Source organism: Peromyscus maniculatus, chromosome 1 (assembly GCF_049852395.1).
Source record: "Peromyscus maniculatus bairdii isolate BWxNUB_F1_BW_parent chromosome 1, HU_Pman_BW_mat_3.1, whole genome shotgun sequence".
In the NCBI taxonomy this organism is placed as follows: Eukaryota; Metazoa; Chordata; class Mammalia; order Rodentia; family Cricetidae; genus Peromyscus; species Peromyscus maniculatus.
In genome coordinates this window covers 113,341,213-113,358,411 of record NC_134852.1, presented here as the reverse complement: position 1 = coordinate 113,358,411, position 17,199 = coordinate 113,341,213, and the positions used below count along the sequence as shown (strand labels likewise).

The following is a 17,199-nucleotide window of genomic DNA, read 5'->3' as shown; positions in this document are numbered from 1 at the left end:
TTTCTTTTCTCCTACTCCCGTTCCCTCCATTTACTTTTTACTTATTTATTGGAGGGTGGAGTGAGACAGTCTCACTCTTGAGCCCAGGTTGTCCTTGATTTCAAGTGAATCCATTTCCTGCTTCAGCCTCTCTACTGCTGGGATTAGACATGAGCCACCATCTCTTGCTTCCCTATCCCCTCAGATATCTCTCATCAGACCGTGTGCCCTCGTTCAAGGCTCATCTCCTCAAATCAGGAAAAAAAAAAAATTCAAGTCATATTGAACAAAAGAAGTGAGCCCTCACCTCAAACTCCCAGACCGGATCCTCTGCTAGACCCAGACCACGTATGGAGCAGGTGGCTTTCATAGAAGAGTGAGGATCAAATAGAGGAAGCTGGTGGGGTCTTCAGAGCCCTCTCTAACATTAGTTAAGCTCCATGCCCAGGCTCATCTCCTGACCCACCTCCTAACCTTATGATCTCTTTCTTCCTTCTCCTTCTCTTCCTCCTCCTGTTTCCCACCCTTGGCACTCCCCAACCCACCTTCCCACGCTGTCTCTACCCGGACGGAGCTCTATACCAGCCTTGGAAAGGAGAAGGGCAGGCATCATCAACCTCTCTATGGACACAGAAACTAAAACTCACTCCCTGGGTCTCAGGTAGCACTGTAGGTCAGAGAATAAGTATAACAGATGTCAACACAGTCTTCACCTATTTATTCTGATATTTTACGGAGGAAGAAACTCTCAAATCTCTCTTTATAGCTTAAGCACCCTCAGAGGGCATGGGACCTACCCTAGAACACATATTCATGCACATAACTAGGTCTCCACACAGACAGACTGACATTCTCTCACACACACAATCCTACTTAAAGCCATTAAATATAGGTATGTCTCTCACAATCACAAACAGACACATACATGCACAAAATTGCATTCCTATGAACACAGGCATAAGCCCATAGTAACACACTGTGAGACCTACAATGTCCTCTATTCCAGTCCTAATCTCCCCTCACCCTCCAGGAAACCTTGGAGCTCCTGAATCTGCTCCTCTATGAAGCAGTGATTGGATTCTGGGTTTTTATTTCTTTGTTTGTTTTTAAGGCAGTGACGCTCTATATAACCCTGACTGGCCTGGAACTCACTATGTAGATCAGGCTGGCCTCAGAGATCCACCTGCCTCTGCCTCCCAAGTGTTGGGATTAAAGGTATGGACTTCCAGACCTGGCCCAGGTTCTGGGTCTGGGGACTGCCCAACTTTAGTGATCCCAGTTCCTAGAACCTTCCTGGAAAGTAGAAGGGACCTAACTCATGAGACCTCAATTTACAAGCAACCCACCACCACCCAGTAAGCCCAGTATAGTTGATGGCGTCCACAGGAGAACTGGCTAATTCCATTAATATCAAATCGGGATCTCAGAAAAGATCCAGACGGGTCTGAACACGAGCCACCAGTGCCCGCCAAGCCCTACCCCACAGTGTGTAGACGTTGTCTCTTTGAAGTGGAAGAGCAGGGACCAAAGGATGCAGAAGAAGAAGGCGACGAGTGGACAGCAAACCGTGACTAGGGCCACCATGGTGAAGCGGAGCCGGACTAGGGTCCCATCCCGGTCCAGCGTCAGTGGGACCTGGTACATCTTGTCAGACCTGAGGATGGAGGGCATGCTGTCAGGGTCCCAGGCAGCAGGACTGGGGGCCCAGAGGTAACACCAGCGCTCATGCTCAATCTGAAACTTAGCTACGCTATGGGGTAGGAGTGTGAAGAGACTCCTAAACCCTTACAGTTCCGGTCCTGGATAAGGAAGACTGACTCAGAATCCCACAGCAGCACTCCACTTCAGTTTCTGAGGGGAGAGGCTGAACTTCATCGATACCAAGATAAAGCTTGAAACAGCATGCACAGCCTTCTCCTCAACCTTCTGCCTGGCTAGACAGGCCTTAGACTACAGCAGTTGATTTAGCTAGTCTTTCATTAGTTCAAGAACCAAACTTAAAACCAACTGGTAAATAGACTGACCCATGTCTCCCCACCCCCACTCGCACCCCCAAGCCTCTGCCCCAGCCTCTTGGTTCATGGCCTCTCAGTTCTCACTGCTTCTCTCACCGGTGCGGGCCCTGCTGCACTTTCAGGCCCTTCCCAGACTCTGGGGTGCTCTATGCAGCCACAGCAATCCAGTGCAGCAGGGACTCCCTGGAAGCTGACAGAACCTCCGTCCCATGATTATCCCTGCCTGCTGCCTCATGTGCTCTAAGGGTGAAAGGTTTTGCAGAATCAGGCCGGGTGATAGCCTGGTCTTGCTGTGTATAGGTCAGAACTGCTTGGTCAGCTTCTGGTGGCTTCCCAGTACCCAGTGCCTCCTGAGATGAGGTGAAGGTTCTTGAAAACTGATTTTTCCCTCAGACAAGAGTTTCTGCCAGGCTGTAGTGGCATGTGCCTTTTGTCCCATCCCTCTGCCTTTGGGAGGCAGAGGCAGGCGGATCTCTGTGAGTTCAAGACCAGCCTGGTCTACAGAGCAAGTTCTAGGACAGTCAGGGCTCTGTAACACGGAGAAGCCCTGTCTCAAGAAACAAAGAAGCAAAAAAAAAAAAAAAGAGTTTCTAAGGTGAGGCACTGTAAGAGCTAAGTACACACTAACAACCTAGCCCAACCCCTCTCGGTGTAGAGAAGAGAAGCTGAAGCAGGATTTTACTCAGGGTCAGCAGGAAGGAAATGGCGGGTCCATAAAGAGCCATATATTTCAACTCTGACTTTTTAATCCCTTTCTCTCTGCACCCATACTCTAGATGGGAAGGTCAGGTTAGGACTGGAGTGAGCAAAGAACAAAAGAAAACAAATCTGCCTGGCATGGTGGTGCACATCTTTAATCCCAGCACTTGAGGAGCAGAGGCAAACGGATCTCTGGAAGCCAGCCTGGTCTACATAGCAAGTTCCAGAAGAGCCAGGGCTACACAGAGAAACCCTGTCTCAAAAAACAAAACAAAACAAATACTTCTTCATACTACATAAAAGAGCCAGTCTCCCTGTTCCCATTGTAAAGATGGAGAAACCAGGAGGCAGAGAATCTCTTCCTCAAGGCTGAGCCTGGGGAACAGTCATTCCCAGAGTTTAGGTTTCTTGGTGCCAAGCCTATAGCTGGCTCCAGATACATAAAAAACCGGCCCTTCTGGTCTCAAGCCATGACTCTTTCTGGCCCCACCCTTAAGCAGAACTCTGCTCTCAGGCTGGCCTCCTAGCATTCCAGAAACAGGTGGGCACACCTCCGTATTTTCATCTACCTTCCCAACTACCTCTCCACTAGGCTAGACCAGGCTGCCCAACCCAAATTCTCAAGTCCTTCCTTCCCTTTGGGCCAATAAATATTTGGTCAAGCATCTCCCCGAGAAGTTGGAAGTGGCACTGATGACCCTCCCACATCCAACCTATTCCCTGAATGGGGCCCTTGATGGGAGTGCTTTCCCCACCCAGACCACACCTAGACTGTATTTGAAGTAGATTTAACCAGTCCTCCTCCTAATCCCCCGGGAACCTCTGGGCTCCTCTAACAGAAGACCAGATCTTCAGATTGAAGAGACCTTACCCAAGAAAGGGACCAGGAGTTGGTTCAAGGACAGTTTCAGAAACAAACAGGAGAGCTGGTTCCACTTCTGGCCTTTGTGTCTGGCCTCTCCCTTTTAGGTGTGTAACCTTGGACAAGTCACCTAACCATCCTGGGCCTGTTTCGAATTGTACAACAGGAGAAAAACACAAGGTCTAGATTACTTCTAAGGCCCCTCCAACTTGGTCCCTGCTTCCTGTCTCAGTTTTAGGGGCACACTGCTAAGTTCTGCTCTTAGCGTTCTCTTCTTCACTGGGACTCCTCAGTCGATTTTACTTTGTTTTATTTTAGTGTGGTGTGTGCAGAAAAGGTCCTACTGTGTAGCCCAGGCTGGCTGGAGACTCCCAATCCTCCTGTCTCTGCCTTCCTGTTCTGGGATTACAGGCACCACACACAGGGCTCCGAAAACTGCTGCTTTTAGGAGTATCCCACTTCACATCCAATGTCCCCAAAGATCTCACTACCACCTTCCTGTCAGAATCCACATTTTGACCTCAGCACTTGATATACAATCTCTTATAATCCTATCTATTTTAGGAGTAGGTTCTGTCCTCTGGGTTCCCATTTCACAGAAGAGTAAACTGAGCCTCGGGGTGGTTAAAAAACACTTACTCAAAGCCACAGGCAGAGCTGGGATTCAAAACTAGACTATGAGGTTCCAAGGCTCCCCCACGCCTCCATCCGCAGCGCCTGGAGGTATCCTGAGCAGGAGGCCCTGCGGAGTAAAGGCAGCGTTTAATCCCAGCACGTCTAGCCCCACCACAGAGCGGGCAGGGGCAGGAGGTCGCTCAGCGTCTGGCCGCCTACAGTTCCCGGGGTTCTGAGTGTGTGCACAAGGCGGGCAGGCACCCGGACTCCAGGCCTGTGGAGGCCGGACCTCGTGGCGGGGCTCCCCGAGTGAGGTTACCCTGTAGCCCAAACCGGCTATTCCCTTACTCACCCAAGCGTTGGTGGCTAGGGGGCTGGACCCGTAGCCAGGGGCGCGGGAAGCTGGAGCCCCCACCCGGCCCGGGGGCGAGTGAAGGGGGCGGGTCGCAGCAGCAACGGCGTGGGGCGGGGCTGGCGCGTCTGGGGCGGATCTTACAGAGGAAACTGGGCCCGTATTTACACTGGCTCCTCCCCGCTCTGGGGACCGTGACCCCTGGCTCTCCTGATCATCTAGAGTCTCCAGAGGGCAAGCCTCTCCAGGTCTACTCTGCCCCCACTATTTCTGACTGTGTGCGAACAGCCAGAAGGGCCCTGGACACCTGGTTTTGACATGTTGGATAAGAGTTACCTTGTCATCTTACCTCTGGCTGCATGCCATCACCTGTTGAAAGAACATAAAAATTCATTCAGCAGGGTCCAGATTTCCTTCTTTCCCTGACCTGGTTCTCCAGTCTTCCACCCTCATTCTAATCAAATTATCCAGCTTTGCACTTCTGAAACATTAAGCCAGTTTTGCCCCAGCCTTGGCGCTTTCCCCTCAAACTTTGCTCTCTATGGCCGGTTACAGCATGCAACAAAAGGAGCTGGGCAAACAAAGAAACCCCACCTTGCAGATGGTGATACACTGAAAAGCCCATCCCAGAAACTCTGGGCCAAAGCTGTTCCCACCTTCTATCAGAAGAGGGCGCCCTATTTTTTTCAGACATCTCCCGCGGGCCTTAGGGGTGAGGAGGTCGAAGTTCTGCAGGACCCAACTTAAAGGCTCTTCACAATAAAAAGAAACCAGCTCCCAGTGTTCTTTTCTCATTTTGGTCTGGCCTAGACTGACCCATAAACCGAACCTCTCTGAAAAGATTATCCTACCCAAAAAGGAAGGAGGGGGTGAGGGACCAACTAGTCTCCTGTAGGCATCTTGGGGATTGCCAGGACCACTTGCAGCAGATGCAGAACTTCTGAGCCAGACAGTAATATGTTTTGGTATCCTTTATACCCTAGGCACATTTCTACTTTGTATGTATTAACTCATTTAATCCTCATTAAAAATAAGGTGGATACACTTTTGGTTTTGGTTTTGGTTTCTGGTCTTCAAGACAGGGTTCCTTTGTGTAGCCCTGGTTGTCCTGGAGCTCACTCTGTAAAGCAGGCTAGCCTTAAACTCAGAGATCTGTCTGCCTCTGCCTCCTGAGTGCTGGGATTAAAGGTGTGTGCCACCAACACCAGGCTTTTTTTTTTTTAAGACAGTCTCCTATGGGTAAGATGGCTTGTTCAGTAAGACCTCTGGGTGGATAGGATAGCTCAGTGGCTAATGGTACCTACCACCAAGCCTGACAACCTGAGTTCAATCCTTGGAACTTAGAGCATGGAAGGAGAGAACTGACTCCCACAAGCTGTCCTCTAGTCTCCACCAGCACTCATACATCACGGTAAAAATGATACCCTCCCCCCCAAAAAAAAGTGGGTAGGACTTCTTAGTGCCTCCATGTCTTAGTGTAGGACTGCAAGTGTATGTCACCAACCCATGATTTATGGATGGCTGGGAATCAAATGTTGGCACATGCTAGGCAAGCATTCTACCAACTAAGTTACATCCCTCACCTAAGCTAGAAATGATTAATATCGCCACTTTACCCAATGGAAAACAGAGACTGTACATTACATATTCATGTGCCTGAAGTCATGCCAATAGTCTCTATCAGAGTCAGTCCCATAGAGTAGCTATAATTGCCACACTGGAGAATGGGAAACAGGGGCTCAAACTGCTGGTTAACTTACAAGAACTCTTTTTCATGTATTTAATCTTGTTAGTTCACTTAGACTAAACCCTTTCTAGGACAGGTATTGGACTGAGCAATGGGGGTGGGGATCCAGACCCACTCTTTGGGGCTCCAACTCAAGAAAAGATTTTTTTTTTTTTTTTTGAGATAGGGTTTCTCTGTGTAGCCCTGGCTGTTCTGGAACTTGCTCTGTAGACCAGGCTGGTTTCAAACTCAGAGATCCACCTGCCTCTGCCTTCTGAGTGCTGGGATTAAAGGCATTTGCCATCACCACCCAGCCAAGAAAAGATAGTTTTAAGTATAAAAGCTGCTTTTCTTTTTATTTCAATTTGAATTTTTAATATTGCTTTTGGGGCAGGGCCCATGTGTGGAAATCGTAGAACACCCTTGGAGAGTCAGTTTTCTTCCTTCACCATATGGGTCCATGTGGCTTCAACCCCGAGCCATCTCACCGGCCTTCTTTTGTTTGCTTGCTTGCTTTCATTCTCTCTCTTTTTTTTTTTTGAAACAGGGTTCAGGCAGTCTTTGAACTCACTGCATAGCCAAGCACAGCCTTGATTCTGAAGCAAGCACATGTAAATTACAGGTGTGCACCACCAAGCTCGCTAAAGCTACACACATTGATTTTTATCTTTCGTGTATATGATGTACATGATGTGTTTTTGTGGTGTGTGTGTGTGTGTGTGTGTGTGTGTGTGTGTGTGTGTGTGTCCTGCATATGCCATGGTCTGTATGTGGAAGTCAGACTTTCAGGAGTTGGTTCTTCTCATACTACCATGGCTTCCTTCCTTCCGGGGATAAAACTCACGTTATCAGGCTTTCAGGGTGTTTTTACCAGATGAGCCTTCACAGTCCCAAAGCAACTTTTCTTGACTGAATTCTCTATACCATGCTCTTAGGGTTTCTAGAACAAATAGACTAGTAAAATTTTAATAAAATGACCACTTCTCCCCACCCCCCCAGACAGGGTTTCTCTATGTGGCCTTGGCTATCCTGGAACTCACTCCGTAGACCAGGCTAGCCTCGAACTCATAGAGATCTGCCTACCTCTGCCCCCTGAGTGCTGAGATTAAAGGTGTGCACAACCACCACCACCACCACCACCACCACCACCACCACCACCGCTGCCAGGCCTAAAATAACCACCTCTATCCACTCTCAGCAACTAGATTTGCGTTTCCTGTCTCAGGGCTTCACGTCTTCTGTCTAGCTCCACCCCAGTGGTGCCAACTCCTTGCTCTTGTTCCCTATTTTGACTCCTTGACTGTTCCTGTGGCCCTAAATACTGGCCCCTGAGGCCGAGTCCTTCAGTTTCTAAACTACTACCACTGTCTGGTGTGAGGATCTCTGATCTTGCATTTCATTCTCTTGGCATCTGTCCAGTGTGGACCATTCACCTCACACTTCTGAGTCTGTTCCTTCATCTGTAAAATGGCTTGAGGGATATCTGCATCACAGAGTGCTATGAGAACTGGAGAAATACAGCAGTGGCAGGCAAGTGGAAGGTACCCAGGATCTGAAGGTTGTTACAACCAGACAACAAGCTACAGTCAGAACTCCTCCTAAGCCTTCTCTGACCTCAGTGGTCAATGACCCCCTCTAAGCACATTTCTGCTTGGTTTATGTAAGGGAAAGTAGATGAGTGTTCTTATAATGTGCTAGAGACTATAACTACTCTTCCATTTGTTCCTCTTAATAATCTGGACAGAAGAATCTGGTGAAATCCATCATACAGATAAAGAAATCGAGCAAAACAGGGGTGGTGGCACAGGCCTGTAATTTCCACAATAGAGAGGTAGAGGCAGGAGGATCGAGAGTTCAAAGATATCCTTAGCTACATGGCAGATTTAAAGGCAGCCATGACTCTGCCTCAAAAAGCAAAGAAGGGGGGATGTAAGTGACAAGATGGCAAGGTACTTGCTGTCAGACATGACCTCAGTCTTTATGGTGGAAGGAGATGACCAACTCCCATAAATTGTCTTCTGACCTCCACACACAAGACAGGCATTTGAATGCATGCATGCATGCATGCAGGCAGGCAGGCAAACACACACACACATGAATAAATAAATGTTAAATTTTTTTTTGTTTTTGTTTTTGTTTTTGTTTTATTTCGAGACAGGGTTTTTCTTCGTAGTCCTGGCTGTCCTGGAACTCACTCTGTAGGTCAGGCTGGCCTCGAATTCACAGAGATCTGCCTGCCTCTGCCTCCTGAGTGCTGGGATTAAAGGCGAGCACCACCACCACCCAGCTAATAAATGTTAACTTTTTTTTAAAAAGAATTAGAAATTGAATGAGCAATTGGGCCTCCAGTCTCTCCTCACCAGCAGGCACTCAGTGCTTCCTAACTTGGCATTTGTCCACTGTGCAAGTAGCTGCTGCTGTTGACATTTTCTGGTATCTCTTATTCCCCTGTGGATTTGCTTATATTTGGAAATACTCCAGACAGTCTTGTGCCTTAAATAGCATCATCAATGTCCAGTTTTAGCCACAGTTACCATTCAGTCTCCCTGTGCACACCCACATACCACACCCTTTCAAGCTGACTTAGTGTTCACAAAGATATTCCAGCACCCGGTAGCAGGGAGGCAGTGTATAAATGGGGGACAGATAAGAAGAGAATATAGAATGTGTCAAGAAAAAAAGCTCTAGGACAGGCACCAAAACTACACAGAGAAACCCTGTCTCGAAAAACCAAAAAGAAGGAGAAGGAGAAGCAGCAGCAGCTCTGTGGGACTGGAGAGATGGCTCAGCAGTTAAGAGCACTAGACGCTCTTCCAAAAGACTTGGGTTCAATTCCCAACACCCACATGGTGACTCATAACCATCTGTAACTCTGGTTCCAGTGAATTTGACACCCTCTTCTGGTCTTCTAGGGGACAAAGTATACATATGGTACATATACATACATGCAGGCAAAACATCCATCCACAAAATGAATAAGTAAAAAAGATTTCCTATAAGATTGCTTCATTGGTTTTCTGTCTCCCTCAAATTATAGCTGCATGGACTAATTTTTTCTTTTATTTTCTTTCGTTAAGACAGGGATTCACAGGGGGTGGGGGGGTGGGGGGGGTGGGGGGGTGGGGGGGGTGGGGGGGTGGAGATGGCTCAGTGGTTAAGAGCACTGGCTGCTCTTTCAGAGGTCCTGAGTTCAGTTCCCAGCAACCACATGGTGGCTCACAACCATCTGTAGTTAGATCTGGTGCCCTTTTCTGGCCTGCAGTCATTATGTGCTGTATACATAATAAATAAATAAATCTTGGGGGAAAAAAGACAGGGATTCACTTTTTTTTTAAAAGATTATTTATTATGTTATACTGTGTTCTGTCTGCACATACACATGCCCACCTGAAGAGGGCAGTAGATCTCATTATAGATGGTTGTGAGCCAACAAATGGTTTTGGGGAAGTGAACTCAGGACCTCTGGAAGCACAGCCAGTGCTCCTAACCTCTGAGCCATCTCTCCAGCTCCCAAGGTGGCCTCTTAATACCGGGATGACAGGCATGTACCATCACTCCAGATATCATATTCCCTTTTTTTTTTTTTTTAAGATTTTAATTATTGCCTGGCATGGTGGCACATGCCTTTAATCCCAGCACTCAGGAGGTAGAGACAGGCAGAACTCTGTGAGTTCAAGGCCAGCCTGGTCTACAAAGTGAGTTCTAGGACAGCCAGGGCTGTTACACAGAGAAAACCTGTCTCAAAGAAAAATTATTTTTATGTATATGTGTGTGTGTGGCTGAATGTATGTATGTGCACCATGTTTGTGCAGAAGCCCAAGGTGGTCAGAAGATGGCACTGGAACTGGAGTTGTAAGCATCATATGGGTGATGGGAACACAGCCCAGGTCCTCTGCAAGAACAGTAATCGTAAGGAAGTAATTGCTATTAACCACTGAGCCTCCACTTCAGCCCACACTGGTCCTGCTCACCTTTTATCTATTGTTTGGTAGGGTCTCACAGTTAGCACTGTCTGGCCTGGAACTTGTAGACCAAGCTGGCAGGAACTCATCGATATGTACTTACTTTTGCCTCCCCAGTGCTGGGATAAAAGGTTGGCAGCACAACAACTCTTCTTAAAACACAGAACTGACATGTCCCTTCTTTGCTGCTAATCAATTTAGTAACTCTCCCTAGCTTTTATGAGCAGGGGCAAATTAGTGTGGTGCTCAACAGCTTCCATAATCTGGTCATCCTCTACTCCAGCAATTAAATTTTAGACCCTAGCTTTATCCTCCTCTTCCATGAAACTTCGATCGTCTTTTCCTTATCTCTATACCTTATGACCATTTGCCTATCTTCCCACAGCTGTAATATTATATACGGTCTACCAAGCTTCCATTACGACTCTGACCACAAAGTAGCAAACGAATACTTGTCTGTTGCCCAGTCTAATGTCCCCCACCTTTCTGGGAGCTCCTAATTATTTTTTGAGATAGTTTCAATCTGTGGCCCAGACTAGTCTAGAACTCACTATAACCCTAGGCTGACCTCAAACTCACAGCAACCCTCCTCCTACCTCAGCCTCTCAAGTGCTTAGGAGCTAGTATAAGGAGACAACCCTCAATCGATTGCTTGCTCTTTCAGCCTAGTGCAGGGGCAGGAACAGAGTAAGGGTGCAGGAAATACTGGATGGATTTAACCGAAGCAGGTTTTAAAGAATGGGTGTGCTGAGACAGATCTAGGAGCACTTTAAGAATTCCGAGATAGGCCTTTTGAGAGCAATTGCTAGAGACTGGCATGAAGGGAGTATGGCTGGGGAAGGTTAAGAGGCGAGACATGGCCAATGCTCGAAGTCCAGGCCCAATCCTGGCCTTGCCTCACGGAAAGCTGTAGGAAAGCGAGCCAACCTAAGCTGGTGAGGAGTTTTGTTTTTCCATGATATCTTTGTCATCATCAAGATATCCTCCTTGGATGGTTTAAAAATCCACACTCTGGGGCTGAGGAGATGACTCCATAATTAAGAGCACTGGCTGCTCTTCCAGATGACCCAGAATCAATTTCAAACACCCACATGGTAGCTCACAACCATCTGTAATTCCAGCCCTAAGGGATCTGGGGCTCTCTTCTGGCCTCTACAGGCACTTCTTGCACATGGTGCACAGACATACATTTTAGACAAAACACTCATACACATAAAAAATAAAATCTCAAAAAAAAAAAAAAATGCCAGGCATGGTGGTGCATGTCATTAATTTCAGCTCTGCTTCCCTTAAAAAAAAAAAAAAAAAAGTCAGCCAAGCATGGTGGAGCACACCTTTAATCCCAGCACTTGGAAGTAGAGGCAGGCAGATCTATGAGTTCAAGACTACCTTGGTCTACAGAGTACGTTCCAAGACAGGCAGGGCTACACAAAGAAACCCTGTCTTGGGAAAAATAAAAACTCCAACCCTAGAGTCACCCATCTAATTCCAGTACCCAGAAAAACAGTAATAGAATCTTCATTGTTCTAAAGAACTTTGGCTCTTCTGTTGCTTCTAGAATGATGTCTCAGATTTCATCTGGATATGGTGAGTGCTTTCCTGATCCTACCTGTGCTTCCCCATTCACCTCATCTAGAATATTCTTGCCTTGCACTTTCATCTTAGTGAATTCCATTCTTCTGATAAAGGTATTTTTAATAAAATGACATTTTGTTAAATTAAGAATTCATGTGGCATGCCGGGCAGTGGTGGCGCATGCCTTTAATCCCAGCACTTGGGAGGCAGAGCCAGGCGGATCTCTGTGAGTTCGAGGCCAGCCTGGGCTACCAAGTGAGTTCCAGGAAAGGCGCAAAGCTACACAGAGAAACCCTGTTTCGAAAAACCAAAAAAAAAAAAAAAAAAAAAAAAAAAAAAAAAAAATTCATGTGGCGATGTCTATGGAATCACTAAAATAATAATAGTATGAAAGAGTATAGGAAGAGAGGCCAGCATGGTCTCTATAGTGAATTCTAGCCTAGCTATACAATACAAGGAACCATGGAGTTGGCTTGGCCTAACTGCCTGGAGAGGCATTGTCATAGGTTTTTCAGGTTAGAGTCCATGGCTCCCAGTGCACAATGTGCCTTCCAGTTCCTGGAAGACTGATGCACTCTCTCAGGCAGTGAAGTGTTCAGGCAGCTTTGTGTTTCTCAGCATGTTCCTTTAGTAGTCAAGGCAGCATGAAGGCTTGACAGGACAAATTGGTCTTAGATGTTAATCTCATGAACCCTGGATAGCTTGCAAACTTCATTGTATTCTGGCAATTATAACTGTCTTGATCCTGGCAATTGCTGTTATATTCTGTTTCTGATAAAGGCATAAAAAGTCTGATTGTTCTCAATAAAATTGTTCAGCCTCAGTTGTGCTATGGCCCCTCCAACTGGCCTGATATAATTACTTGCAGCCATACAGGTGACCTTGCCCCTAAATAAGCACAGGCACTTTATAGGTGGGGCCAGGAGCAGGGACCTAAATATGGGGATTTAAGAAAGAAAGAAAAAAAAAAAAGGGAGGGGGCAAGGAACTCCTGGGAATAGGGTACACACCAGTATAAAAAGGCAAGAACATCCATTGAAGGTCAAAAGGGGCAAACAGAGCTGAAGGAGCAACCAAGTTACAGAGGGACACCACCAGCTGATGAAATCCTTGAAGTTCATTAGTCAACTTCAGCCTTCTTTCCCTGAAGAGGGATCTCTGCATCCCAGAACTTGGTTCTGGTTAGGAAGAGCAGTTCAGGGAGAATTACATGAAAGGGGACCAGAAAACAGTTCAGCTTTGGAAAGAAATACAAACAGTAATAGACAAAAATGATAGTTAATATTAAAAATGAAAGTGATCAGGAAAAAGCAGAATAACCCTGGGAACAGAAGAAAACTTAGAACCTGTCTCTCTGTGACGAGGTTGAGGGCATTCCTCCACCTTCTGTTGTTTTTGTTCCCCTACCCCATCTGCAATGGCCTCGGCTCCTAAAACCTTCCATCAAATACAGCTTTTCAAAATTATTTATTTTTTACGTGCATTGGTGTTTTTGCCTATATGTATGTCTGTGTGAGGGTGCTGGATCCACCGGAACTGGGGTTATAGACAGTTGTGAGCTGAGAATTGAATCTAGATCCTTTAGAAGAGCAGCCAGTGCTCTTGACCTCTGAGCCCTCTTTCCAGCCCTTAAGTACAGTTCTTGATAGTATCAAAACTTTTTTTTTCTGCTTTGCTTCATTTCTTTCTGAAGTTGTTAGGTTTCTCATCCTCCATAAGAATTAACTCCTTTTAAGTTACAGTACAGGTCTTCTAACCAAGAGACTTTGTATGGAGCCCAAGAGATGGGAGAAGACATGAAAGGATTTTCTCTTTTATTGGTGAGTGAAACATCCAATCCTAATAACTCAGGGCAAAGAGTTAAATATTATACACCATTTTATTTAAAATTCTCTCTCTCTCTCTCTCTCTCTCTCTCTCTCTCTGAGACAGGGTTTCTCTGTGTAGCTTTGGAGCCTATCCTGGAACTCACTTTCCAGACTAGGCTGGCCTTAAACTCACAGAGATCTGCCTGCCTCTGCCTCCCGAGTGCTGGAATTAAAGGAATGTGCCATCAACGCCTGGCTAAAGACTTATTTTTTTTTTAAAGATTTATTTATTTATTTTGTATACAGCATATATGACTGCAGGCCAGAAGAGGGCACCAGATCTCATTACAGATGGTTGTGAGCCACCATGTGGTTGCTGGGAATTGAACTCAGGACCTCTGGAAGAGCAGTCAGTGCTCTTAACCTCTGAGCCATCTCTCCAGCCCTAAAGACTTATTTTTATGTGCGTTGGTATTTTGCCCATATGTATGTCTGTGTGAGGGTGTCAGATCCCCTGGAAGTGGAGTTGCAGACAGTTGTGAGCTGCCATGTGGGTGCTGGGAATTGAACCTGGGTCCTCTGGGAGAACAGCCAGTGCTCTTAACCACTGAATTACTTTCCCAGCCCTGACTCTTAAGGATCTTAAGCAGGCTTGTGCTCAGTATGGACCAACTGCTCCTTTTATATTGTCTCTCTTTTATTCTACTTCTGGGGAAGCTTTTCTTCCTTCTGACTAGAGGATCTTAGCAAAAGTTGATCTTACTTTTTTATCTTACTAGGAGTAAATATTTATTGAGGAAGGCTGATTATTCAAAAAGATGTCAGGACCAAGCTATTAGAAATCAACAAAATAGGGCTGGAGAGATGGCTCAATGCTTAAGAGCACTGGCTGCTCTTCCAGAGGTCTTGAGTTCAATTTCCAGCAACCACATGGTGGCTCCTAATCATCTGTAATGAGATCTGGCACCCTCTTCTGGCATCCAGGCACAACACTGTATACATAATAAATAAATCTTAAAAAAAAAAAAAAAAAAAAAAAAAAAAAAAGAGCCAGGTGGTGATGGCGCATGCGTGTAATCCCAGCACTCTGGAGGCAGAAGCAGGTGGATCTCTCTGTGAGTTGGGGCCAGCCTGGTCTACAGAGCTAGTTCCAGGACAGTCAGGGTGGTTACATAGAAAAACCCTGTTTCAAAAGACAAACGAACAAACAAATAGAAAAAGTAAAGAAAAAGAAATCAACAAATAATGTGCCCATAACTTGAAATGTCAACAGGAGAAGGCATGTATAGCGATGCTCAACAACAGTTTACATGTCCTCCTCAAGCTTATGGACAAATCAATGCTTTGACTTTATCGGCATGGCATAAGTTACTAAATTCTGGGAAAAAGACAGAGGAACTTTCTAAAATTAGATAGGAGCCTGATGAGCCATATCAAGATTTTGTTTATCATCTTTTTAGGGTCCTCAATCACCTAGAGGTTGATGGGGAGATGGGAATGATTAATGTTAAACAACTCGTATATGAAAATGTTAATGGCCAGACTGCCATCCATCTCTTAAGAAAGGGGATATTGGGTTGGGGATTTAGCTCAGTGGTAGAGTGCTTGTGCTCAGCACAAGGCCCAGGGTTTGATCCTCAATCCTTGGCTCAGAAAAAAAAAAAAGGGGGGGATATTAATGATTACATCCACCTCTATGATGATATACTAAAATGCCTTCATATGCTTAAGCGTTAACTCTGGCTGGCCCTCCAAGGGCAAATGATGCCTCAGCTATTGGCAGTTATTCAACAAGAAAAAAGAAATGCATAATGACAAATAGTCCAACTTTATGTCAAAAGTTTGTTGCTATTGCTTTTAAAAAAAGTTTTCTCTTGCTTCTATTATACATTATATGGATGGTATTTTGCTTTCTACTAAAAATAATAAACTGTTAAAGATTTGTTTACAACAATAAAAGTTGGATAAACCCTTTAATAACTCATTAAAAATTTAAAAAATTTATTAAATACTTCTGATGACTTAGCACTGACTTTTACTATTTTATACCCCTGCTGAATATTAAAAACTAACAATGCTTCACATACACTACCAAGCCTTTTCAGAAATTTTACCAACAGTTTGATACACCCCACATCACAGGCTTTCCTTATAACCCTCTTCTTTTGGAAAGAACTAATGGACAGCTTAAATGTTATTTAAAAATAGGGGGGGGGGAGAATAATATGGCTATTCCTCACAATATTTTATATATTAAACTTTAAAATTTTTAATTTGGGCAAGGATGGCCTTACTGCTGCAGAATGTGTGGGGGCCCCTCTGAAAAAAATCAAGGTCAAGGTCCTTTGGAGAGATGTTATGTCAGGTCAATGGAATGGCCTGATCCAGCAATTCACAGGAGCTGAGGCTAAGTTTGTGTGTTTTCCTTCAGGGTGCTGAAAAGTCAGTGTGGATACCTGAAAAACTGATTCAACCTGTGGAAGACAGACAAAGAACTTCCCAAGTGTCTACAGGGGCTACAGCTAAAGAAAAGGAAGAGAACAGGGCAATGGAATTGTCGAACCAAAGAGAACAGAGTCTGTCCACCAACCATGACTCAGATGAAGGGACTGGTGACTGAGGGAACAGACTTGGTGAGATCGTGGGGAAGGGTGTGACTGCAGAACTGCTGTTCCTTGCTGTGCTGCCTCTGCTGACCACATCTGTTACGCTGAGACATATTGGGTGTGTGTACCTGAGATCCTCCTGTGCTTCACTTGTTAACTGGGAAGAGAACAACATGCCTGTTTATGTCAATGACTCTGAGATCTTGGGTGCCCCCCCCCAATGCTAATCATATTGTTCCCCAAGCAGAGATGGTCACATGATAATTTAAGTATTGCTGTTCAGGCCTTGCATGATAAAATATTAACCATTCAACATTCAAAATTAGATGAATTACCCTCCTCCATTGCTGCACAAAACCTGACCAAGATTCTTGGTCATTATTTTTATGTCTCTAATTGGACTTCTAAACTATGGCTCATAGGAATGTCCCTGGGAAGTTTTTTGCTGATTTGACTTGGAAGCATTATAGTCTTGAGATTGATTTGCTACTCCATGTGTGCTTTAAATATTGATTTACACCGGGCAGTGTTGGCACACGCCTTTAGTCCCAGCACTCAGGAGGCAGAGACAGGTGGCTCTCTGTGAGTTTGAGGCCAGCCTGGTCTACAGAGTGAGATCAGGACAGGCACCAAAACTACACAGAGAAACCCTGTTTCAAAAAATCAAAAAAATAAAAATAAATAAATAAATAAATAAAAATAAAAAAATAAATACATTGATTTATATACCCTGAAATTAAAAAATAAAAAAGGGGGAATTGCAGGGAACCATGGAGTAGGCTTGGCCTAGCTGCCTTGAGAGATTTTCAGTTTAGAGTCCATGGCTCCTGGGGCACAATGTACCTTCCAATTCCTGACAGGCAGTGAAGCTTTCAGGCCACTTTGTGTTTCTCAGGTGGCCTGGTCCAGGAAGTAGGCATGGACACTTATATTATCCTACATAGTGAGAAAAAAAACTAAATTTTTTTAGATTTATTTATTTTTATTTTGTTACTTTGTT

General features: G+C 45.3%; 2 protein-coding genes across 23 annotated transcripts in view; one reads left to right on the top strand and one right to left on the bottom strand.

The window, feature by feature from the left end:
* Nucleotides 1-17,199, bottom strand: part of Pgap2 (post-GPI attachment to proteins 2) — a 33,895-nt gene that overhangs the window by 10,777 nt on the left and 5,919 nt on the right. For 5 of the 22 annotated variants that reach the window (XM_076549092.1, XM_076549104.1, XM_076549090.1 and 2 more), the window contains exons 2-5: nt 4,859-4,891; nt 4,195-4,297; nt 3,565-3,700; nt 1,459-1,633 (exon numbers count right to left, since the gene is read on the bottom strand). In XM_076549092.1, coding sequence (XP_076405207.1) covers nt 1,459-1,623 — 165 coding nt within the window. In that variant the 5' untranslated portion in view covers nt 1,624-1,633; nt 3,565-3,700; nt 4,195-4,297; nt 4,859-4,891. Of the gene's footprint in view, nt 1-1,458; nt 1,634-2,334; nt 2,457-3,564; nt 3,701-4,194; nt 4,298-4,522; nt 4,668-4,858; nt 4,892-17,199 lie in introns of those variants that run through there. The other 17 variants (XM_042280760.2, XM_042280781.2, XM_042280742.2 and 14 more) reach the window with 11 other exon arrangements.
* Nup98 (nucleoporin 98 and 96 precursor) overlaps nt 16,115-17,199 on the top strand; it is a 107,460-nt gene continuing 106,375 nt past the window's right edge. The window contains exon 1 of the mRNA XM_076548931.1: nt 16,115-16,226. The gene's annotated coding sequence lies outside the window, so the exon portion shown is untranslated. The remainder of the gene's footprint in view (nt 16,227-17,199) is intronic.